At 38.7% G+C, this 23,727-nt stretch overlaps 1 protein-coding gene across 4 annotated transcripts in view; it reads right to left on the bottom strand.

Annotated features, from left to right (window-relative positions):
• Positions 1 to 3: 3 nt before the first annotated feature.
• TPR (translocated promoter region, nuclear basket protein) overlaps positions 4 to 23,727 on the bottom strand; it is a 43,580-nt gene continuing 19,856 nt past the window's right edge. The window contains exons 27-51 of one of the 4 annotated variants that reach the window (XM_035538049.2): positions 23,226 to 23,373; positions 22,730 to 22,867; positions 21,888 to 22,019; positions 21,441 to 21,571; positions 20,890 to 21,100; positions 18,896 to 19,042; positions 18,298 to 18,496; positions 17,458 to 17,663; positions 16,688 to 16,749; positions 15,518 to 15,726; positions 14,933 to 15,205; positions 14,013 to 14,161; positions 13,111 to 13,194; positions 11,672 to 11,872; positions 10,220 to 10,351; positions 9,624 to 9,714; positions 8,961 to 9,145; positions 8,054 to 8,122; positions 6,866 to 6,960; positions 6,128 to 6,234; positions 4,150 to 4,245; positions 3,361 to 3,517; positions 1,904 to 2,022; positions 1,237 to 1,335; positions 4 to 218 (exon numbers count right to left, since the gene is read on the bottom strand). In XM_035538049.2, the coding sequence (XP_035393942.1) occupies positions 163 to 218; positions 1,237 to 1,335; positions 1,904 to 2,022; positions 3,361 to 3,517; positions 4,150 to 4,245; positions 6,128 to 6,234; positions 6,866 to 6,960; positions 8,054 to 8,122; positions 8,961 to 9,145; positions 9,624 to 9,714; positions 10,220 to 10,351; positions 11,672 to 11,872; positions 13,111 to 13,194; positions 14,013 to 14,161; positions 14,933 to 15,205; positions 15,518 to 15,726; positions 16,688 to 16,749; positions 17,458 to 17,663; positions 18,298 to 18,496; positions 18,896 to 19,042; positions 20,890 to 21,100; positions 21,441 to 21,571; positions 21,888 to 22,019; positions 22,730 to 22,867; positions 23,226 to 23,373 (3,496 nt within the window). In that variant the 3' untranslated portion in view covers positions 4 to 162. The remainder of the gene's footprint in view (positions 219 to 1,236; positions 1,336 to 1,903; positions 2,023 to 3,360; positions 3,518 to 4,149; positions 4,246 to 6,127; positions 6,235 to 6,865; positions 6,961 to 8,053; positions 8,123 to 8,960; positions 9,146 to 9,623; positions 9,715 to 10,219; positions 10,352 to 11,671; positions 11,873 to 13,110; positions 13,195 to 14,012; positions 14,162 to 14,932; positions 15,206 to 15,517; positions 15,727 to 16,687; positions 16,750 to 17,457; positions 17,664 to 18,297; positions 18,497 to 18,895; positions 19,043 to 20,889; positions 21,101 to 21,440; positions 21,572 to 21,887; positions 22,020 to 22,729; positions 22,868 to 23,225; positions 23,374 to 23,727) is intronic. The other 3 variants (XM_035538050.2, XM_035538051.2, XM_035538052.2) reach the window with 3 other exon arrangements.

Raw genomic sequence — 23,727 nt, 5'->3', positions numbered from 1 at the left:
GAATTTTGACAGTTTGTCTGATTTTATTAATAAAGACATTGAAGTGTGTGCACACAAATCTAAGTATAAAATGCTGCTTTAAGCTCTGGCTTCATTACACTAAAGCAACCACAGGCAAACTGGCACATTTGTATACACAGCTGTAATTACTTTACAGATCATTTAACTAATATTGCCTCTGTTCAGGCCTCCTCTGCCTCCCATTGCATGAGTTACACCTGTGTTGGGAAAGAAAACAAATGCATTAAGAGAAATCCTTTTCACCCTTTTAATCAAACATTAGTACACATGATATTCATCCATCTGTAAAGAATTTCTACTGCAGTGCAACACTTCCTTTCTGGTAAAATTCAACCTCCTTCTTCCTCCCCTCGACCCTAGTGATACGGATACCTTATGCTTCTGTCATTTAACAGAATGTTGTTGACTTGTGATCCTGTCTCAGGCTCTGTGCCAAAAGAACATGTACAGGGCTCATGCCATATTTGAAATCAGTTAGCCCCCTCCTTGTACTTAATAAAGAAATGGTGATACAACATAGTGGAAGTCTATCCTAGGTCGTCATCCTCACTGTTTTTTCTTTCACTTTTTAGTTTAACAAATACATATATTTCAATACTCATGTCAAGTCTTATGGAATGTTAAGATAATGCTAAACTGAATGCAATTAATATAAAGATTTTTCTGAATACAGGAAATGCAAACAATTTATTTTCCTGGTTTAACACTACATTGAATAAAAAAAGCAACTGTAATGCTTACTTAAATTCCTTTTTTTAAAGAAAAATAATTTAAAAAAATAAAATCAGCATAAGACATGGTGAGATAACTGGAACTCCTTGTGTGCTGAACAGGAAACTGACATATAATCTTAAAAACAAAGATTTATAATCTTATATCCTAGTATTTATTTTTAAAGCTTCTTTTAAAATTTTGGTAAGGTCTAATAAGTTAAATTTGTAAGGTCTATAGTGCCATTCACTTTCTCTCCATTGATAAGGCAAGTGCCACAGGAAAAGTTTGCCTATTACAAAAATGCTCAGACTAATATACTAAAAAAACCTACAGAGCTTTTAGGGCAACATACTGAAAGCTAGGGCACGGATGCTGTATTATTCAGTGTCTTACAAGCAAACACAAGCATATAAAGTACTGCATATATGGTCAGCAAAGAAGAAAGCAATAAAAATTGGTTTGGAAGAAAAAAGGAGCCTGAATTTGAGCAACCATGCTTACCCCTCTGTCTGTTGAACTGACGGCCACGAACTCCGGTTCTTAATGTTGGTGGCTGAAGTCTAACACGTCGAAATGGCTTAGGCTGGTTACTACTTGTGTCTGTGAAGAGGTGGAAATACAGAAAAGAATGTCTTTTTCTGGCGTGGTTTTGCACTGTTAATGTTTACATGACTTGATACACGTTATGGTCTTGAATCTACCTTAAAATTATGAAGGTGAGCACTATTTCATTGACACTTCTGATATAAATAAAAGCCTCAGAACAAGTTAAGTGTGGCATTTCATTCATTATCTGTGCTAGCTGGTAAATCAGTAACTGAACAGTCATTTACTTATTGAGCAGTCATTTACTTATATTCTCTGACAATGTAATTGAAAACTATTTTAAATCTGACATCAAATGTAACAGTTGATAGACTGATGAGACTCATGCATCATTGATGTATCAGCAGTAACTCTTGCTCCTTGAAGCATTATTCTTACTATGGATTACTGTAGTTACTGTGGTCCAAGTAAAAATGATTTGCCATCAAGACTAAAGGCATCTAAACATGTTCTTATTCGAGTTGATAGCTTGTGTTGTATACGTGCAGCAGCAGCGCACAATGCTAGTCCAAAAAAGTTCCTACACTTAACGAAATAGTTGTTTACAGCAATTAATCAGTACCTGCAGATGAACTAGAGGGAGGATCTTGACTAGTAGAAGGAAGATCTGACTCATCAGATGCTTGAACAGATTCTTCTTCTTGCTGGCTATCAATTTCTAGGCCAGCTTCTGAAGTAATTCTAGAAGGGGGCAGGGGGTTAGGATGGGAAGAGAGATGATTGTATTCACACTGACAAAAACTCAGGGAAAAAAAGCATTATTTTAGAGCAGAAAGATTCCTTTCCAAACATCCTTTCCCAGAAATTTTCATGTTTTCTTCAGCTTTCACTGCTCCACTTAATTATAACAGGTTTATCTGGCTTTTAGAAAAATAGTGATATAATTTCCTTGTTATGTAGCCCAACTGCACATGCACAACTAATATATTAATCACCTCTCAGAGAAAGTTATAGAAGCTATTTAGTAACAACGACTAAAAGCAGAACATGATAGTTGTATGCACATTTAGACAGGGGAAGGATAAAGCTGAGGGACATCCACTCAGTGGTGCAGTATCTAAATTTTTTGGACTCTGTCTTCAAAAGGCAAAAAAAAAAAAAAAGCAATATGAGGATGGAAGAGAAAAGGATAATTAAACATTCCATTTAGTTTAAATACAGCTTGCTTTTTGGTATACATTTAATTTAATAATCAACTTAAATGTAAACATATATAAATAAAATGTTAGAAGACAACTGAAACTCCTAAGATGCGGAAAATGCCTTTTCTGAACTACAAGCACTATTCTGTGAACCATTTAATTCCTACGTGGATTTATGTCTAACATGTCTATATTTTGTAGGAAACAATGTGATCTTAACATCAAAAAATCCATCCTCAGCCCTTGCTACTCAAACGCGCAGACAGACTATGGTGAAGCACATTGGTGCTGCATCAAGAAAAAGTAAAATATATATTAAAATATAGCCTTTGCCCTTTTAGATTTATATTTGGTCATAACACATAATACAGTAATTATTATAAATATAAAAAAATGCAATGGCAAGGTAGGAGACAAAAGACATTTGTCTATCCCATTTTTAAAAACCACTAATTCCTCTCCCTTGTGCGCTGGCTTTAATACTTGCACTGGCTTAACTGAACAGCTTCTGAACTCCTTGTTAGGACTGATTTTATTTACTGACAACCAGCAATGCTTTAGCCTTTATTCATTCAAACTGGGGCCTTTACCATCTGTATTTGACTACAATGGAGCCCTCTGTATTCTGAACAAATGGGGAAAATATCTTTAAAGTGACAAGTATTAGCTATGTTAAATTAGCAGAAGAAAAGCTTTGTTTTCACATGAAAAGGTCACAGTACTTTACTTAGCAAAATTACTAAAGCCTGGTGGACTGACCTTTGTACCAGAACAGGTTAAATGAAAACTTAATGGATCATAGGCATAGTTAAAATTAAATGATCGTTAGAATTAAAACTAATATGAATTCAAGTCAAACAATGAAGGTACAGCTTACCCTTCAGATTCTGCCTCTGCAAAAACTTCATCCCCATCATCCCCAGCTCCAGCCTCTGTAGTGGTGGACAGATTGCCAGTAGATGTTGTAACCATTGGAACAGACTGAGAAGCATGCTCTGAAGCATCAGCTGAGGTACTTTCAGTAAAAACTGTAACTGTACAGGAAAGGTAGTTCAATAAACATAGAGTTAGCTTTGACTTCCTAAAGAAAATCTATGGAAATCTTAGGCCCATAAAGAATAGAGCTACTGGAATGCTCCTGACAGTATATAATTAATTATAATTCCCACAAAAATGATCAGAGGCTGGAGCACCTCTCCTAGCAAGAAAGGCTGAGAGAGATGGGGCTGTTCGGCCTGGAAAAGAGAAAGCTCCAGGTGACCTTACTGGAGCTTTTCAATACTTAAATGGGGCTTATAAGAAAGACGGAGGGCGACTTTTTGCTTACTCAGACGACAGGACAAGTGGGAATGGTTTTAAACTAAAAGGGCAGATTTAGATGAGGTGTTAGGAGGAAATTCTTCACTCAGAGGGTGCTGAGGCACTGGAACAGGTTGCCCAGAGAGGCTGTGGATGCCCCATCCCTGGAGGTGTTCAAGGCCAGGCTGGACAAGGCCCTGGGCAGCCTGATCTAGTGGTGACATCCCTGCCTGTGGCAGGGGGTTGGAACAAGATGATCTTTAGGGTCCCTTCCAACCCAAGCCATTCTATGATTCTATGGTAATTCCTTTCTGGAAAACTGAAATTTCTAACCTTTACTTCAGCTTGCCAATTTCCTGCCACTTACCTGGTGCTGCTACTTGTAAAGGTGTTGTTGGAACGCTACGACCACCTGATTCTTCCTCGTGAGCAAGGAAGAGGGGGGTTTCATACATTCCTAAACCTGCAATACACAAAGTTGTAGTGACAACTTATATAGCCAGATAAAGTACAGATTAACTGCTTTCTTCTCTCTGTACACCTGACAGAATCCAGTGATAGGTTCTTAAGAATGGAGATTTTTGTTATTACAAATGGTTTTGACTTACTGTCATAGCTAATTACAATTTCTTGAAAGGTATAAGCTTGATGAAAATACTACTACTAATTTTGATTTAGTCTTTTTCCTTACACCATTGTTTTGCTGTCAGCTTTCTTCAAACAATAGCATACTGTTCCATGCTGACAGGGATGCAGGGGAAAGAAACTGAGTCAGGACAATAGTAAAGACAATACAGACTGCCTGGCCATCTCTTAACAAGCAAGAATATATCTCAAAGATTTCTTTGCATTTGCTGATTTCCCCTATTATTTATATCCTTCTGGACAAAACACCCAGGAAACAGCTAGACAAATACATAATATGATGGGCAAACAATTGGCTGACAGGTCAGGCTCAAAGAGTTATAGTAAGTGGAGTTGCATCAGGCTGGCAGACAGTCACTAGTGGGGTTCTGCAGGGCTCCATTTTAGTGCCAGTTCTCTAATGGTTTTTAAAAAACGGTCAGTATGTATTCAAGTCCTGCATCCAAATTAAGTTTACAGATGATACTAAATTTGGAGGAGCTGCTGAGGGTGGAGAGATCTTGCAAAAAGATCTTGACAAATTAGGAGACTGGGCAATCACCAACCATACGACATTTAACAAGAACAAGTGGTGGCTTCTGCACTGGGGCTGAGGCAACCCTGGGTAGGTACAGACTGTGGGACAAGAAGCTGGAGAGCAGCCCTGCAGAAAGGGAAGGGGGGGTTCTGGCTGACACCAAGCTGAATACATGTCAAGTGTGCCCTGGCAGTTGAAAGGTCCAGTTGCATGCTGGGGTGCCTCAGGCATGGCACTGCCAGCTGGTCAAGGGAAGGAATCAACCCCTCTGCCCTGCACTGGTACAGCCTCAGTTTGAGCACTGGGTGCAGCTTTGGGCACCACAACATCAGAATGACCTAAAACCATTAGAGTATCCACAGGAGGGCTGCAAAGATGATGAAGGGTCTAGAGGGCAAGACATCTGAGGAATAGTGAGGTCATTTGTTTTTTACAGCCCAGAGCAGAGCAGGCTGAGGGCAGGCCTCATGGTGGCCTGCAGCTCCCTCACGAGGGGAGCAGAGGGGCAGGCACTGAGCTCTGCTCTCTGGGGACAGTGACAGGACCTGAGGGAATGGCATGGAGCTGGGACAGGGGAGGGTCAAGCCGGGTGTTAGGGAGAGGTTCTGCACCGAGAGGTGTTTGGGCACTGGGACAGTTCCAGTAGTCTGGGAACCGAGCTGCTGGAGCTCAAGAAGCGTTTGGACAACGCTCTCAGGCACAGTGTCTGGTTTTTGGGTGGTCCCGTGTGGAGCCAGGAGTTAAGACTCAATTACCCTTGTGGGTCCCCTCCAACTCAGGATATTCTGATTATGTGATTTTACTGAAAAAAAAAAAAGCTTATATCAACAGGAAAACTACAGTAAAAAGCCAGTCCTGCAATATTTCAGTTCTCGTTAAAATAAGTGTCTGGTGACCAGCAGGCAATTTGTCCTGCATAAAACTGCAGCTATGTTTCTTCAGTTCACAAGCCTGTCTCTCAGCCACAGAAGTATTCTACTTTTTAAACCATAACAAAAATAGAAGTCTAGCATATTGAAGGAAACACCTTTTCATTTTACCATTAATCTTTCTGCTGACAATTATTTAGAAGTCAGAGGTTCCCACATTCCACATGTACCCAAAGGAAAATTGCATTTTAAATGGCTGAACTTTTTTTTTAAACTCAAACAACCATGGAGGAAGAAGTATAGAAATGATTCACCTCCTTGCGATGCAAGCTGACCAAGGTCAGAGTGACTTGAACTAGTTTGTGGCATATCTTCAGGGGGTCCAAATCTGAATCGAGGAACTCCAGCTACCTGAGGGGAACTATGAAAATAAAGATTTTAATTTAAAAGAATTCTGCAACTTCCAATGATCAGGAAAAAAAAAAGAATTTTCTAAACAAAACAAGAGAACAACTTAGCGTGAGACAAAATGAATTAATAGTAATCATCAAAAGAAAGCTAACTACTAATAATTCAATAGTGATTAGTTTCTCAAACTTATTTGGACTGCATCCAAAAGCAATAAAAAGCAGTAAAAGAGTCCTGAACAGAATATTATTTCCTTATTCATGTGATGAATCCTCACAATTTTAAGTGGATTATTAGACATGTGCAGAACCATCCCAAATCCAAAAATGGAGGTGAACTTGTGCTACTTTTACTGGTCAGTAGCACATGTAAGACAAAATTATCCACCATTTGTTACTGATTGTTAGAATATTAGTATGGGGGCTGAGGGAAACAAATATTGGAGGTGATCTGCCTCCTAATTTGCTGTTAAGTTTCATAATACATACTTCAATGTTTACTTAATTAAGATGAGATTAGTCATCTTGCATACATCATAGCATGTTACTCCCATTAGAAATTCATTTTGCTTGAATTTATTTTCATTCCAACGACAAGAGGAAAAAATATGTCATAATTCTACTCATTTTTTTACATCTACTTACTGAATTGCTTCAGCAAACCCGTCTGTACGATGTGGAACTACTAGAGTTGGTGTGCTTGGAACTGTTCTGTCCTCATCATCAAAGAAATGCTGCTGCTGGAAAAAAAGAGACTGATATGAGAGCCTACAATGTACTTCCAGTTCCTACCAAGCGAAGTTAAGGGTTTGTTTGCTTTTTCCACATTGTTGAGCAAAACAAAGACAGATTTAACTGTAACACAAGTTTTATGTCACTTCAGACATCTAAATCTGGGCCGCTTATATAGGTTGCCCTTACAAGTGACACACGCACACACAAAAAAAAACCAACCACATATCCATGACACCCAACATTTAAAGGATTTGTAGACATCTGCTTCAACAGAAAACCCTGCCAAAGTGTCGACTACAAAGGAATCCTGAGGTGACTCATTCATAAATACATAGGAATTATGTGTCTTAGTTAATATACCTGGATTATGGGATTTTTCACAATGTGAATCAATTTGTATCTTTTGTTCCTACACTACCTACAAAGCCAGACACCTCCACTCCCTCTTCCCTCATCCATTCCCAATCCATGAAGCATTCTCTTCATCTCCTTGTCCATATCTTTTCAAACCTTTCTGAAATACCCAAGCTCCCTTCCATATGCTCAATTATTGTCTAGGCAAAAAAACAGGTGGTTAGGCCAGTTCCAAGCAGAAACTGAATGCCAGGTACATGCAATGCAAGCAGAATAAAAATATACTGAGCTGATGCCTTTGATTGCAGAAAGTAACCCTCAAAGAACTTGTATTTGTTCTGTCAAATATGGTTGAAATTAGATAAAGGGGTCAAAATTAGTTGAAAGAGACAGTCAGAAGTCATACACGAATTAGCATTGCTCCTTTAGTATGAGGCTGAAAACACTTTTCAAATAATATATCCACTTAAGACTGATTCTAAAAACAAGTAATTAAATCTGACTTGGACAAAATCCGTTCAACACCTTTTTTCTCAACCAAACTTTTCTAGTATTTGCATTCCATAATTAATATATAAACTAACTGCATAAACTAAACTGCATATAAACTAAAGCACTGAGATATTACTTGCAAGAATCCATCTCACTCCTGACCCCAGTAGCTACATTTTTTTTCCTGAAGATGTCTAAGAGTTATGAATTCCCTCAAAAAAGGTTAGTAGTAGTAGACTTTCATACACTTACCATCCCACCTATACCAGGAGTTAGCTGAAGTCCACGTCCCACTGACTGTCTTCGAGTCATCTGGATTCGCTTTATAGTAAAGAGAAAAAACGTACTGTGAATGCTTCCCTGGAATTCTAATAGCACAGAGTTGTTCAATCAGGGCCAAGTACAGTGGCTACGTAAGTAAGAGCATAACAATTGTATTTCAGTATAGAACACTGCTCAGTACACCATCACACCTTTTTAAAGAATAGATTGTGGCAGCAGATACCCAACAGCTCACATATGCTGCCTGGCCTAACCACGAAGGAGAAGCATGTAGGTTTAAATCCTGGGTAAGCAACATTACTATTTTATTTTGCTTTCTACTGAGGACAAAAAATTTCAGCACAGAAATTTCATGGCCCTGAGCCACAGAACAAGTTAATGGTAAAGTACAGTTCCATAGTTAGATTATTTTTATTTTTTTTTTTGCAAAATTCAGGCTGTGACATTTTCATTTACAAAATCTATAGGTCTATGTCAAAACATAATCATCAGTCAGACACTCTTGTTGAAAGGTTTAGCTTAGAAAATGAATAGCAACTTTCTTTTGCCCAGTCTGCATTGGGGCAGAGACTAATAAAAATCCCTACTAGTCTGAGTTACAAGGTGTTTAAGAACAGTTTTTTTTTAAATAGTGGAAATATCAGCCCGCATTAATAAATAACATTGGTATAATCATTTCAAGATACAAGTGCTTTACCGCTTTCAGTGTTCCCTCTCCGGTGATAATCTGTAGAATGAGACCTGTTAGGTCATTTTGATCAGCTTCCATTTTCAGGATGCTAAATAGATGTGATCTATTTTTACAATATGCAGAGTACTTAGACTTCATTTAGAAGAAATCATACAGTTCTTCTGAACTGCTAGGACTATTTTATACCTGTACTGGAGGACCCAGTTCTTGAGGAGGAGCATGAATAGTTAATCGTGGAGGCAATGGATGTGGTGGTCTGCGTGGTGACTGTGGGGGTCGAGGGGCCTGTCTCTCTGAGGCAGACGATGGTTGCTGTTCTCTTGAACTTTCATGAGGAAAAGTGGACTCCGCAGCACTTGTACTCCCCTCACCTAAAACATATGGAAATATGGAGCAGTAAATTTATGCCCTCCAAATATTTTTAATTCAGAAAAAAATTAAGGTAGATCTTCAAATTCTGTTACCACATTAAAATGGACATTTTTACTCTTGCAGAAGTGGGGACAGCACAATACTGTTACTTCAAATCCTTTGAAAGGGGACTTGTGCAAGCTAAGCCAACACTAGCACCAATACAAGCTATTGATTATTCAGACACTGATTTGGATTGAGGGTATTAATCTCCTGAGCCATCCACAGCAGCTTCTACAGCAACCAGAGGCTGCAGGGTTATCAAAGGAATGTAGAATATATCTAGAAGAGAACATTTCAACGGAATCTACATTTCAGGTTAAAATGGTCATTAGCACTTTGCCGTACATCCTTAAGAGCAATTTTTAACACATGCAAAATGACTTCTACATTTTCCCCTTTACAGACAGATTTTGAATAAACATGAATCAACCATACCACTATTTTGAGAATCTGCTGCCCTCTGGTTGCTTTCACCTCCTCCCAGGCTCTCCTCAGTTTCTGTTCCAGGATCTGTACCATCAGCACCCTAAAACCAACAAACATAATGTGATTTAGCACCAAACACCCTCTGGCTGTAAAAAGAATATATAAGCATTCAGAAAGTAAAAGAAAAGTCGTATATATGAAATCTTAAAATATTCCTGTAAATACCTATGAAGTTACATACATGTATGCAACTGTACGAAATTTCAAAATTTTTGAATATCTGTGCATACACAAATGTGAACAACATGGTCATCATCATTTAATAACAGACAATGAAATATCCAGCTTTTGAAGAAACTGCCTCACTAACTTGGCATCCACATTTTTTGATGCTGGCTCTTACACTTTGCATTTTCATTCCGTCTTACACATTCAGAGTTGATTTTTCTTGTGAAAAGATCAGTTATAACAGAAATTACTACACCTCCTAGCAACCTCAATTTTCTGGGATAAATGACTTTCAAGTATTCAAATCTTTCCAAATGCATTACACCACCAATTTCTTCCAAGTAATTTAGCAGACTATAAAAAGGCACAAATCTCACCTCAGCATCATCTGCTTCGTACCCATCATTCCCATCAGCACTACCAGTTCCTTCATTACTGTCATCACCTTCATCCCCCATCCCTGTGTCTTCATCATCATCCTCATCTTCCTCTTCCTCATCTTCATAATCCTGCAATAGTACCATAAAAATACTTTAGGGAAATGCTGAAAGAGCAGCAGAAACACTTCATGTAGTCAAGCGGTAAGCTTCACTTCATGGTACAGAGACCCCCTTTGTTTGTGGAACTCCTTCTGAAGATACTCAGTGTTTATTGTTCGTAGAGTGGATGTATGTATTTTTCAACTGCTGTTGTAGGCTGACCTCGGCTGGCTGCCATATACCTGCCCAGCTGCTCTCTCACTCCCTCTCTTCAACAGGAGAGAGGCACGAAATAAGATAGAAAAGCTCAAGGAGCAAGACAAAGACAGGAAGTTCACTTACTGATTACAGTCACAAGCAAAACAGACTCAACTTGGAGGGGAAAAAAGACTTGGTGGGAAGAGTCCTGTGGCTGGTACACCGTGATAGACAGTTACAGACACTTCAGGAGAGACAGACAGGGCAGGTGAGGTGGAGGAGCAGCACTCTATGGAATGGGTTGGACTGTACAGCATTTGTAGTTGGGGATGACATGGTTGAGATCCACTGGTCAGGATTAGGGGGAAAGCTAATAGAGCAGATGATGGGTGTCTGCTATAGATGACCCAGTCACGATGACAACATCAATAAAAGGTATTAGAGAAAATCTTTAAATCAGTTGCCCTTGTCCTTACAAGTTATTTCAACTTCCCAGATATTAACTGGGATTATCATAAAGCAGACATCAACAGGGCCAGGAAATTCCTAAAGCACACTGAAGATAAATGTGACAGAGGGACTAAAGGAGCCAACTATGAAAGCTGCCTACCTCAATCTGTTGTTTGTGAATAGAGATGATCCTGTGGGTGAAGTGATGATTGGTGGCTGCCTTAGCCACAGCAATCATGAAATGGTTGAATTTAAAATCCTTTGGTGATTCAAGAAAAACTATCAGCAAAGCTACTACCCTGGATTTGGGGAGAGCAGACTGTAGATTGCTCAAGAAACTAGTTAGTGAGATCCGCTGAGGTCCACAAATGCTAGCCACCTGTAAGGAATGCAGGAGCAGGCAATTCCCATGTGTCTGAAGTGAAGCAAAGAAGGCATGAGGCTGGCTTGGCTAAGGGCGGGGGGGGGATCTCATTTTGGAACTCAGAGGCATTGTGGAATTTTACAACTCCAAAAAATCAAGTGGAATTAGCAAGTGTCTTTGAGACACTAAGTCCAGGCTACAGAAGTCCAGACAATACTTACACAGCCAAAAGGATGTTCTTAATTATACTAACTGTGCAAGATGAGCTTTACGATTTTATCTTTCATCAAATGTAAGTACAGTAACTGTTAAATAAAGTTATTCTATGGTATACATACTTCCTGCTCGCCTTCATTTTCTTCATCATCATCATCTTCATCATCACTATCAATCACAATTACATCATCTCTCTTGGACTGACCATCCTGAGATGAAGAAGTATTTTGTTGATCTGACTGAAGAGGTCCAAGATCTATTGGGATAGACTGAGAAGTTTCTTCACTATCCTCCATGGGAGTGTACTCTCCCTGTGTAACACCCTGTAAAAGATAAAAGCAAATAATAAAAAGAAAACAAAATGTAGCATATGACAATCAAATACAGACAACTAAAAGTGTCCCCAGGATCAAGGAATAACCATTTCTCTTCTGAGCATCAACTCCGAGCTGCTGTTTTAGAGTTCTTTCAGTCTGGAGGAACAGTAAAGCAATTCGCATGATAGCCAGTTATCAAATTGTTCTCTTTTCATTCAGCACAAATGTATGTTCAAAACAGTTGAATTGAATCTGACAAAAATGACCAGAAATGCTAATAAAAAAAAAAATGTATCAAGGAAAAAAAGCCTCTCAAAAAATGAAAAAGAAATTAGGACTCTAACATATACTTTTTGTAGCATTCAGGACTTCTGGTTCAGGTAAGGTAACTAGATTTTGTTATTTTCCAAACTTTGTGTCACTATAATATTGCAAATTCTGCTGTAAAGCAGCAGAATTTAAAATAATCACATCAAGTACTAGAACTTTTAAAGAAAGTTTAAAGATACCTGTGGAACAGATAGCACACAGCCAGGATTTAGTGGGGGGATAAACATCTAAATATATAAAGGTTATTGAGGGAAAATGCCTCACTAAAGACTCAATATCCACTACTACTTATATGAAATAGATTCTACAACTCTACATGAGGCTTTGCTAAGTTAGAAAATTACCATAATTTGTACATGTTTCTGAAGAGAAAGGAGATTAAATACATGTTTTTCACTCGTGTTTGGCTTTGCTAACTCTGCTACAATGTGTATTTTAAGTTGCTTTTATTTTAGTATTTTTGTTTGTTGTTTAACACACCATGACCCATCTAACGCTAAGCTTACTCAAGGACTTGTGAAATCTTTCTCTAAAATTAAAGCCAGAAAGCAAAGGAGTAAATGAAGAAATGAAAATTCAAATTCTGTTTTAAGACTGTGGCACATTTAATCTCTATGTCTCAGTTTTACAACATCGAATTGTTATAAAGATACTCGGATTTCTAAACCACATTAAATTACATTCAAAATTGCAAAGCTCCGTTAACATTCCCACAGCTACTTATGTAGGTATATGCTGAGTGCAATAAAAATTTAATATCTATCCTTGAACGTAGGAAGTTTAAACTTAAAATGGTTTTAACTGCTTTCTATTGAAAATCTGCAAGACCTGATTTGAAATTTCTTTCAAAAACGTTTGAAAAAAAAGCTTATTTTTACTGAAATTATAATTTTCTTCTTTTCAAATATGCTTACTTCTCCAATTGAGTCCTGTGAGTCTTGATTGTATGTTTGAGCTTCTACCTCACCATCGGTGCTCTCTTCTGCTGTCACTTCCTCCTGAAAGACCATATATTTTTCTCATTTAAAACACATCAGTAATCCTAAAGTTTGATTCTTTAACATAGCAGAGATCATTATTATTATTTTATATAAAGCTTATCTTTTCCCACAAAGATATGGATAACGCTTATTTTTCTCTTTTAGCTCTGTTTTTATCTAGCACCTGAAGAAATACAGTTTTCCCATTCCAGTCCACTGGACCTATTCTCTTCTACATCTCTAAAACTTTTCAGAACCAGGAAAGAAACCTTGAAGTCTCCCACTCCATCTCCATCCTCTGAGCAAATTCAGTGATAATCTTCTTACAATCTTGCCCTTCTACGTTATGCAACATCTGTTTCCTACACAGTTAATGAAGTGCCTTTGTCTTCCTTAATATTTTTCATGAGTTACCTGCTGTGAGGTATCTCAAGTTCAATCCATTTTTTCCACGATATCCCAACTCCCTCACGCAGTATTTCACACACATCTTCTCTAAGCTTTTCCATGAAACTTCTCGTCTTTGCTTCCTTGGCAGAATGACTGTAGATAACGACCTTCTAGACCACATTTAAAAATATTCTAAATTCTTCCTCTTCAATGCTAGAATATGGCCCCCTCTCTCCATACACACTACAGCCAAGATTTGAATCTCCCATTGCAACTGCAACAACCTCTGCCTTTTATGATACCCAAACATACTTGCTTTCTTTTTTGACAGAAGAAAAAGTCATGTCAAAAATTAACTGACTTGCTTTGAAGTAACACACTTCCTCTTCCCATTAAAATCAACCAAAGTGGCAGATTAAGTAGTAGCATTTTATGTTCCTACAAACCTCAGGACCAACTCTCTGCATGTTTCTCATTTTCTTTGGAAGAGGTACATCCACTGTCTCCTCCGAAATTTGTTCTGAGTTTTCCACAGTGTTATCCTCCTCTTCCTCTCGTGGACGTTTAGACAGAGAAGAACTTGGGGTAGCTGAAACTTAGAAGAACCTCTCAGTTACTTGAAGGAGAACTACAAATGTAGGAAGCAGAAAATCAAAAGGTTTGGTATTTTACTCTGGAAGACCACCTCTTTTTCTGCACTGAATGATAACAGAATCAATTTCATTTTGCTGTCTCCTACATCATGAAAATATCAGCCTCTTTGGTTACAAGCCTTACGTTTTTGGATCCATATTCACTCCCTAATTGAACCCCAATATAAGATTCTCAGGATTATAGTTAAAATACTTTTTCCAACATTTTTGCTTCTGACAAGGAGTTAACAGAGTGTCAGCTGGAAAACAAAGCAGTTTACAAAAGTCTGTTTTGTGAAATATGTATTCTAAACCAAATTCTACACTGTGTGCAGCAGACACACAACAATGCACCACACTGAGTAGCATCAGTGTTCTCTATATTTCATATTCCAGCTTACGTAGTTTACTAATGACTCCTAAAATTAACCTTGCTCCAACAGTATGGTGGAAACAGGAGCAGAAGGATTTAATGTGTTAAACCCCAACACCACTCTGGACAGATAAATACATGAATTTTTATCTTTAAGGAATGTGGTGACATCAGAATTTCAGGAGTAGCATTTTGGAATGTTCAAGAAAGGAGCCTACTTGTAAAAATTGGTAAAATTTGCAGTAAACTAAGAGGAAAAAAAATCACAAGCAAATTCTTTTTCTGAAGCTAGGCCTGTTTTGACAGTAGAGCTACTTAAAATCAATGATTCAAAAAGGTAGGCCTATAAAATGAAACCAACCTGTGCCAAACACTGCTGTAGAAGTGGAGGGCCTCTCTATTTGAGAGCTCTGTACAACTTCTACAATGGTAGGGGATGGCTCCTGATTAGCGGGCTCAATCTGAGGATGACTTTGCTGAGTGGGCTGCACAAAAGCAGTTGCTTGAGTCTGCTGCTGAACAGTCAAGATGGGCTGAGAGAGAGATGTCTGAACATTAGGGCTGGTGGAACGCACAGACCCACTAGTGCTTCCAAAGACAGGAACGTGCTCCACGGGTCCTTCTGATTGCATAGCTGAAAGGCAAACAGTAGCACATTCAACTGACTTCATATTATCTAGCACAGTTCACATTCTCCACTTCAGGATGCCCTGAACAGTCAAAACTCAATGTTTCCTAGATTCAGTTAACATTGCTTCTCACACCTGTCTTCAGGAATTGAGAACTCATGAACTTTTCTGTTGCCTTAAAAAGGACAATATTTAAAGATTAAATTAAATATTAAAGATTTAATTCAAGTATCTTTAAACTAATAATTAATGAGATTTCAAGGGAAAAGTAGCATTTATGTTTACTGTAGAACCCTGTACTACCCTAAAACGCTCACCTTCCTGAGTCTCCACCTGTGTTGTAGGCATAACTGTTGCAGTTGGAGTAGTGGTAGGATTAGTGACTGTAGCAGGAGTAACCATTGGACGGATACTAGCTCTTGGAGTAGACTTATTCCCAGCTATTGCTGCAGCAGTCACTTTACTCGGAGTTGACACAACCGGTGTTGGCTTAATATTCGCTGTTGGTGGATCTGAAGTGCTAGCGCTGAAAGACAGGATTCATTATGGTAGCACACATTTAAAAGCAGATTTTAAAATATCAAGTTTAAATACATTATCATAACCATAGTCATTTTTAAAGGTTTTGAATTTAAAAACCTGCAAAGACATAATGATATGTCTTCCAAAATTTGCTAATAGTTTAAAAAAAGTGACCCACTACACCATTAGCAGCATTTTGTCCAGCTTAAAGGTTTGACAGATTTCTTCAAGGTTAATCAACTACAAAACCGTAAGCAGACCAAAAGGAGCAGTGCATAGCTCATAACATAAGCTGCGCTGGGTCTTTCTTATAGTCAGTAATATACCTTATACTAAAACTAACTGGCTCACTCAATACAGAGCAACATAAAGTCTTGGTTGAGACAAAGATCAGCCAAATTTTAAAATGGCATTTTTAAACATCACAGCCTTGGTTTAAATGAATGCTGTTATAAAAATTAAAAGGGAACTGGTTCTCTAAACTTAGTAATACAGTAATAATCTCCATTTTAGAGCTTGGTTGCTTTTTCATTTGACAATTTTATCTGTTAGTTGCCATCTATTTAGTGCATTTCTCAAGCTTGAGCTCTTTGCACAAGGAAGATCCCCTCACTCAATAGGGGAAAGGTAATAATCAGCTGTACTAAAGATTCTTGAAGTCTGAAAACACTTAAAAAAAATATTTTATATTCCCCAAAAATCATGTTCATGGTGGTTAATATGACAATTCAAAATCTGACATGATTGATTAAATCAATCAATTTATTGATTAAATATTTTTTTTCCTTTATTGATTAAATAGGTCTGAGAAAACAGGAGGAACATCATGTCTCAACCAGTATCTCCCAAGTTGCTAAAGAAAATTTGTGAAAAGTAGTTTACTAAAAAGAAGAGCAAATAGATGAAGACAAAACCAAAAATTCCCAAATACAGAAACTGCAAAATCCCCAAACCCTTTAACTCACATTCCTCTTTCACCTGAAGCTGGAGTAGACTTGAGTGAGATCTGCCTCTGCTGTTCTGGGACCTACAATGTAAGATGTAAAAGTATCATGCCATGTAAATATGAAACAGAGAGACTGACTTGGTGAAACACTTCAGCTGACAGATCTCTTCACTAAAAATTGATAACATTAGTTAGCATACCTAGTCAGATTTCGTGATTACTGCAAGTTCTCCAAAATAAATCAAACCAGTCATACCAAATATATCAACCAATTCAGTAATTTCTCAGATCTTTTCAGATATTTTTTGAAGCTATTGAGACATTGAGTACTGTCAAAACCTGCTGAACAGATGTATGAAAATAGAAAAATAGAAAACAGTGCAGTTTATTGGCTCATTCACAGTGAACAATGCAACTGTATGCTTGCTAACACTGGGTATTTTGACTCTGGCAGGAAACAGGTTTTAAATTAAGTTCTGCACCTTTACTAAAGCCACCTTACATATTTTCAAAGCAAGTAATCTGGGGATAGCAGAACTTGAAGAGTGTACAGTTTGTTGGGTCACTGCTGTTTTTTTTAATTTAATTTATTTATTAACAAGAATTTCCATCTATTATTTAGGATGTTTAGAAAAAACATCTTCACATAAGTATTCCCAAGAAATTAATTACTATATAGATAAAAAACAAACTAATGGTGCTAGTGCTAAGAGCTGTTGTTGTAGTTCAGTCATGGAACATAAAAGCAGTTTATTTCCTCTCACACAGCTTTCTAGAAGGATTTTGTACCTTATTTGTAGATTCTGGTGGCTCATCTCGCTGTTCATGGTGTCGCTCTTGCTGCTCTCTAAGCTCTCTTTCAAGACGGCAGATTCGACCTTCATACTGTGACTTGAGCGCACTCATCCGCACTTCCAGCTCAGTCTTCTGCTCTTCTAATGAACTGCTCTTTTGCTTCCACTCTTCATTTTCTTTCGTTAGCTGTTCTTTTGTACCTAATTGAATAGGAAAGAATCCAGTCTTGCCACTGTAAAACTGCCTACTCTGCATACTGGATGTCTGTCAGTTTTAAAAGGTTACTGAAGCGTTTTGAAATCCTAAAAACGTTAAGCTTTAGAAAGAGATCTTAAAGGTAAACTTCATGTGCCATTTTTCTATTTAATTGCAATTAAATAAAAATAAACACAAAATAGACAATAAATATAACCAACAAATAAAAAAATGAGCAGTTATAGAATGCCAAGATGTTTCCAGCAAGTTCTTGCACCACTGTTCCTCTCAACATCAATTAAAAATAGAATTGGTATGTTTTGCACCTGTACATTATAGAAAGGCAGGAAAGGAGGGAAGAATTACTAAAGTAGTCAGTCTAATCAACAAGACTGCCAAAAAAATGGCTGGCCAAACTACGGCAAAATTTTAATTCCCCCGACGTACAGCTAGTTGTTCACTTGTATCATCTCCTTAAGGAATTTAAATTTCTCATTTTTAGAAAGATTCTGTAACATCCAGTCAAGAAAGTATTTTAGGAATTCTGTCTAAATACTTTCCACGGGAATAATTAAAAAACAAACAAAACAACAAACAAACAGAAGACGACACCTTAAGAACATCAAAAAAATACAATACCAGCTAACTGTGCAATTTTCTGCTTGGCTGCAAGCAAGGTTTTCCTAGTTTTCTCTTCCTTTTCAGTGATCTGCTGCCTAAGCTGTTCTTCCTGTGTAGCCTTCTCTTGCAGATCTTGATGAAAACGAGCAAGTTCTGATTGCAGCTGTGATATCTGCTCCTGAAGATTTCTAGCTTCAGTTTCCTTTTCTGCTATACTCTATAGAGAGAGATTGGCCACAATGAGCTACTCCAGCACATACAGTCTAACAAGCTCCATGGTCCTATTATTAGCTGGCCATTGTATAAAAAACTTTTAATCAACAACAACAAAAGGAGTCCAGTCCTCTCTGAATGCAATAGCTGAGAGAAGAGCATTTTTTTTCCCCCACTTACTTAGTCCAAGAAACAATGAGAGACACTAGACACAGGATTTAAGCCAGGTTTAAGGTCCATCTTTCCTGGCAAGGCAGAGGCATAGCTTGGTCATTTCATGTTTGTGTACACACAGATGTATGTGTACACACAAACACACACAATGACAGCCTCATAGTCTTCAGTTACTTATTTAAGATTCCAGTAGAACACGGTGCTTTGAAATTGCTCGCTCTGATCTTACCTTTTGTAAACTTTCAACCTGATTCTCCAAAGCCTTTGTCTTCCCTTCAGCTTGGCTGAGAGAGTCTTTCAGCTCTTGTACTTCCTGGGCAGAAACTTGTTCTTCTTGTTGTTCTACTAAAGACTGAGTTGCTGCTTCGGCAACCATCTGAAATATGTCAAGTGGTATAAGGCTAAAGGGTACTATCCAGTTAGAATGTTATTGCTTTCACAAGCTGCTTCTGCATGCAAACGAATCACTTAAGTTCTGGGCAAAACATGCTCATGGAGCAGATCCTCCTGGAAACTCTGCCAAGGCAGAAAATAAGGAGGTGACTGGTGACAGCCAACATGGCTTCACTAAGGGCAGATTGTGCCTGTCAAATCTGGTAGCCTTCTATGATGGGGTTACAGCACTGGTGGTTAGGGGAAGAGCAACTGACATCATCTGCCTGGACTTGTACAAAGCATTTGACGCTGTCCCCATGCCCCCCATGACATCCTTGTCTCTATATTGGAGAGGATGGACCACACAGCAGGCAAGGAGTCATCTGGATGGTCACACTCAGAGTTATGGTCAATGGCTCAGTGTCCAGGTGGAGACCAGTGACAACAGGTGTTCCTCAGGGGTCACTGGGACCAGTACTGTTTAACATTTTTGTTGGTGACGAGGACAGTGAGATTGAGCACACCCTCAGCCAGTCTGCCAATGACACCAAGCTGTGTGGTGCGGTTGACATGCTGGAGAGAAGCGATGCCATGCAGAGGGACCTGGACCTTCACTCAGAGGTTGGTGAGGCACTGGTGCAGGTTGCCCAGAGAGGCTGTGGATGCCTCATCCCTGGAGGTGTTCAAGACCAGGTTAGATGAGGCCCTGAGCAACCTAACTAGTGGGTGGTGCCCCTGCCTATGGCAGGGGGGGTGGAACCTTTGAGGTCCCTTCCAACCCAAACTGTTCTATGATTCTATGACAGCCTTGAGAGGTGGGCCTGTGCGAACCTCACGAGCTTCAACAAGGCCAAGTGCAAGGTCCTGCATCTGCTCCAGGGCAATCCTAAGCACACATACAGGCTGGACGAAGAATGGACTGAGAGCAGCCCTGAGGAGAAGGACCTGGGTGTGCTGGTGGACAAGAAACTCGACATAAGCTGGCAACGTGCTTTTTCAGCCCAGAAAGCCAACCGCATGCTGGGCTGCGCCAAATGCAGCACGGCCAGCAGGGCACACAGCTCTGCTCTTGTCAGACCCCACCTGGAGCACTGTGTTCATCCCTGGGGCCCTCAACAGAAGAAGGACATGGAAGTATTAGAACGAATCCAGAGGAGGGCCACAGAGATGATCCAGGGGCTGGAGTACCTCTCCTACAAAGACAGGCTGAGGGAGCTGGGGTTGTTCATCCTGGAGAAGAGAAGGCTCCAGGGAAACCTTATAGCTGAACTTCCAATACATAAAGGGGGCCTACAGAAAAGCTGCAGAGGGACTCATTGTCAGGGAGCGTAGTGAAAGGACAACGAGTAATGGCTTTAAACTAAACGAGGGTATATTTGCATTAGATATAAGGAGGAAATTCTTCACTCAGAGGGTGGTGAGGCCCTGGCACAGGCTGCCCAGAGAAGCTGTGGATGCCCCATCCCTGGAAGTGTTTGACACCAGGCTGGATGGGGCTTTGAGCAACCTGGTCTGGTGGAAAGTATCCCTGCCCATGGCAGGGGGTTGGAACCAGATGATCTTTAAGATCCTCTCCAACCCAAACCATCCTACAATTCTACGAAAACACAGGTATTTTAATGTACTCCAATGTTCTATTAACAATGCTGCTAATTATTAAATGATATACAGCTTATGATTTGTGGCAGTTTCTGAGCCTACAGCAGAATAAACGATGTAATTTTCTACTTTTCTCTTTGCAGATAAGTGTTCCTGTAGTGTTATACTAAGGGAATGTGAAAATCATTAGCCAGATTATACTTAACTCTAGATGAATTTCTTTGCAAAACAAACAAGAAGTTTATCTACCTTATCATGCTGTGCTTTCAGCTCCTCATATTGAGTTTTATATCTGCGCCCAATTTTCTTGACCTGTGTTATAGTTTTCACTTTTTCTTGTATGTCAGCCACTTTAGCATCCAGTTCTTTCTGCAAGGTGTCCTTCTCTGTTCTTATTTTAGTTACTTCCTCCTTCAGGTTCTGAACAAGATTCTGGCTTGTAGTCAAGGACGCATTCGTTCTAAATAGCAAAAGATTGGAAGGAGATACAAATGAGATATCTGAAACAATACATTTCAATTATGCTTATTTATGTAATAGCATGTGTATCATCTGTAGTGAACTGTGTTCTCTAGGACTTCTCAGTACAAACGGATAATGCACGTTCATGTTCAGTGAAGAGAGAACTTCAAAACAATTCATGTTTCATTTGCATATTATCAAGTTACAGTAAGAATATGGAACCGCTACACTGAGATAGTTAAGAAAGTAAATTTCCAATTGGCGCTTCATTATAAATGAAGCTTTGCACGAAATGAGGTTTTGCACAGAAGTTTTTACTAATTGATTAAGTACCATACCTGGCTATTTCTGCTTTAAGCCTGCCCGTTTCTTCACTCATTTGTTGTATACGCTTGGTGTTTGCCTCCTTCTCTGAAAGTAGCTTGCGATATTCTTCGAGATCAGTGTCCTTCTGTTGACTCAATAAATGCTGAAAGGTTGACAAAACAGTTCGCATTTTCAGAAGATGATTACACAGTTACACATATAAATTCGTTTAAAATTAGCACTGCTGCTTTTGTATTTTGACTTGGACTGCCAATGAACTAGAATAGCCTATTTTAAAATTGAATTAAAAAGCATTGCTTATGCAAATACATTTCTTCGTTTTTGACCACTTTCTGCAATATAGCTTATATTTTTTGTTTTAAAAGAGCTTTTAGAACTTTTTTTTTCCCCAAGGGTTGATAATTTATTCTCCCCACCCTGCCCTCCCCCCACCTTGTTTTAAAAGATGCATTTGCCACCTGTGTCCGGGCTTTCCAGCGTTTGACATCTTCTTCCAACAACTTTTTCTCTGCCTGCAACATTCCACTTTTCTCACTCAATTCAGCATTAGACTCCTGTAGAGGTAGAATGTCTGCCTCAAGCTTGCGTACCTGAAAAAAAGGATAGTTGGGGATTAAACTATCTGGATCTTTTAAGACTGAAGAAAATGGAATATGGTAGGCCTTGAATAATGGTGGTAAGAGGGATGGAGAGATCAAAAAAACCGAAACCCAGCACAAAACCACCCTCAAGAAGTCACGATATAGCTTCTTTTCCCACTCACTGCCCTTCAGTAGCCAACTGTGCACAGGGAAACCAACAAGGAGCAAAAGCGGGGTACAAGCCTACAGGGAAAAAATTATAAACACACCTTCACAATCTCAAGATTCTCACTTTGTACCTTGCTGTAGGAAACAGATTATCAATTATGTATTAGAAGTCAAGCAACGCTGCACTGGATTCTATCGAAGCAACTGGTATGCAGAAATGGGAAGAGGCAAGTAAATCCCTTTTAAATTCTTAATAAAGCTTTCGACTGCTTTGTATCTATTTCTGTGCCATTTTTCGTTTACCTGTTGATATTGTTGTTATATCTTTAGCCAGTAAAAAACGCTGATTTTCTCTTCCATTTAAACAGAACTGAACTTCCGACTTTCCAATACTCCAGGTGAAACAGCGTCTTATAAAATTCTCAATGGAACATTTCCTCATTTGTGTATGATGTAAAGGAATAATCCCAGTTTAAATAACTAGCAATGATATATCCAGACATTAACTGTCTGACTTGAATACATGGAAACAGGTGAAACACAGTACTAACCTTTGCTTGCATTTGTTGTAGCTCTTGTTCTAGCCTCTCCTTCTCTTCTCTTAGCATCTTGTTGGTTTCTATCAGTACGTTCATGGTCTCTGTTTTTTTCATTAATTCTTCATGCTGTGCAATGGTTTTTGCTGTTACCTTTTAAAAAGATTGAACTTACTCATTTGCCTTGCTTGCATATGCTTACATACTCACTGGGATCTGGCATAACACTGTCTTACATAGACATTGTGGCATTCCTTGTGTCACACACATGTTCAAAACAAGTAAATATCACTAACAAAAAAGGATAGGGGAAAAACTCAGAGAAAAGATCTTTATTTTCCCTATTTATGTGTTTTTGGGATTGCCACACTGCTTCACAGGACCCAGAACAAGACCCTCCATTTGGCTATACACCAACCCCAGCTCAGCAAAGGCAGCAAATGAGAGAAAGTAGAACACAGAGAACAGCCCTCTACTTACTGAAATCATAAGCAATAATATCCAACCATACCTGCACCTTCTCTCTCTCAGCATTGAGACTGTCTTGTAGCTCCTGGAGTTCCCTTTCAAGGTGTTCCACTCTCTGACGGTAACGCAAACTCTCCACCTGTGCCACCTCAAATCTAGTTTCTGCTATCTCCTTTTCTCGACGTATAAATCTGCAGTAAGAAAATGAACAAAACATCATGTCAATGAAAATGCAAGACAAAGCATTTTAAGTTGAAGCATCTTATATCTGAAAAACTACTGAGTTCAGAAAGATCAAAAAGAAAATCCTAGAAAAAATATTCTAGAATAATTTAGATAAACTAAAAACCACAAGAAAATAATCCCTATGAAACTTGCTTGCCAATCATATTTTTCTAAAATGTGCTCTAGCTTCTTGTCAAAATTGACTCTCAGTTTCTTTCTAGGAGTAGAAAGAAGTCTCCTTTATTAGTTAGTGATGAAGGACAATCTCTACCAAGTTAAAGGGTACTTGCATTTTACACATTGTGCTTGAAATATAAAGC

The sequence above is a fragment of the Cygnus atratus genome, chromosome 8 (genome assembly GCF_013377495.2).
Source record: "Cygnus atratus isolate AKBS03 ecotype Queensland, Australia chromosome 8, CAtr_DNAZoo_HiC_assembly, whole genome shotgun sequence".
Classification (NCBI taxonomy): Eukaryota; Metazoa; Chordata; class Aves; order Anseriformes; family Anatidae; genus Cygnus; species Cygnus atratus.
This window is presented reverse-complemented; position numbering and strand designations above follow the sequence as displayed.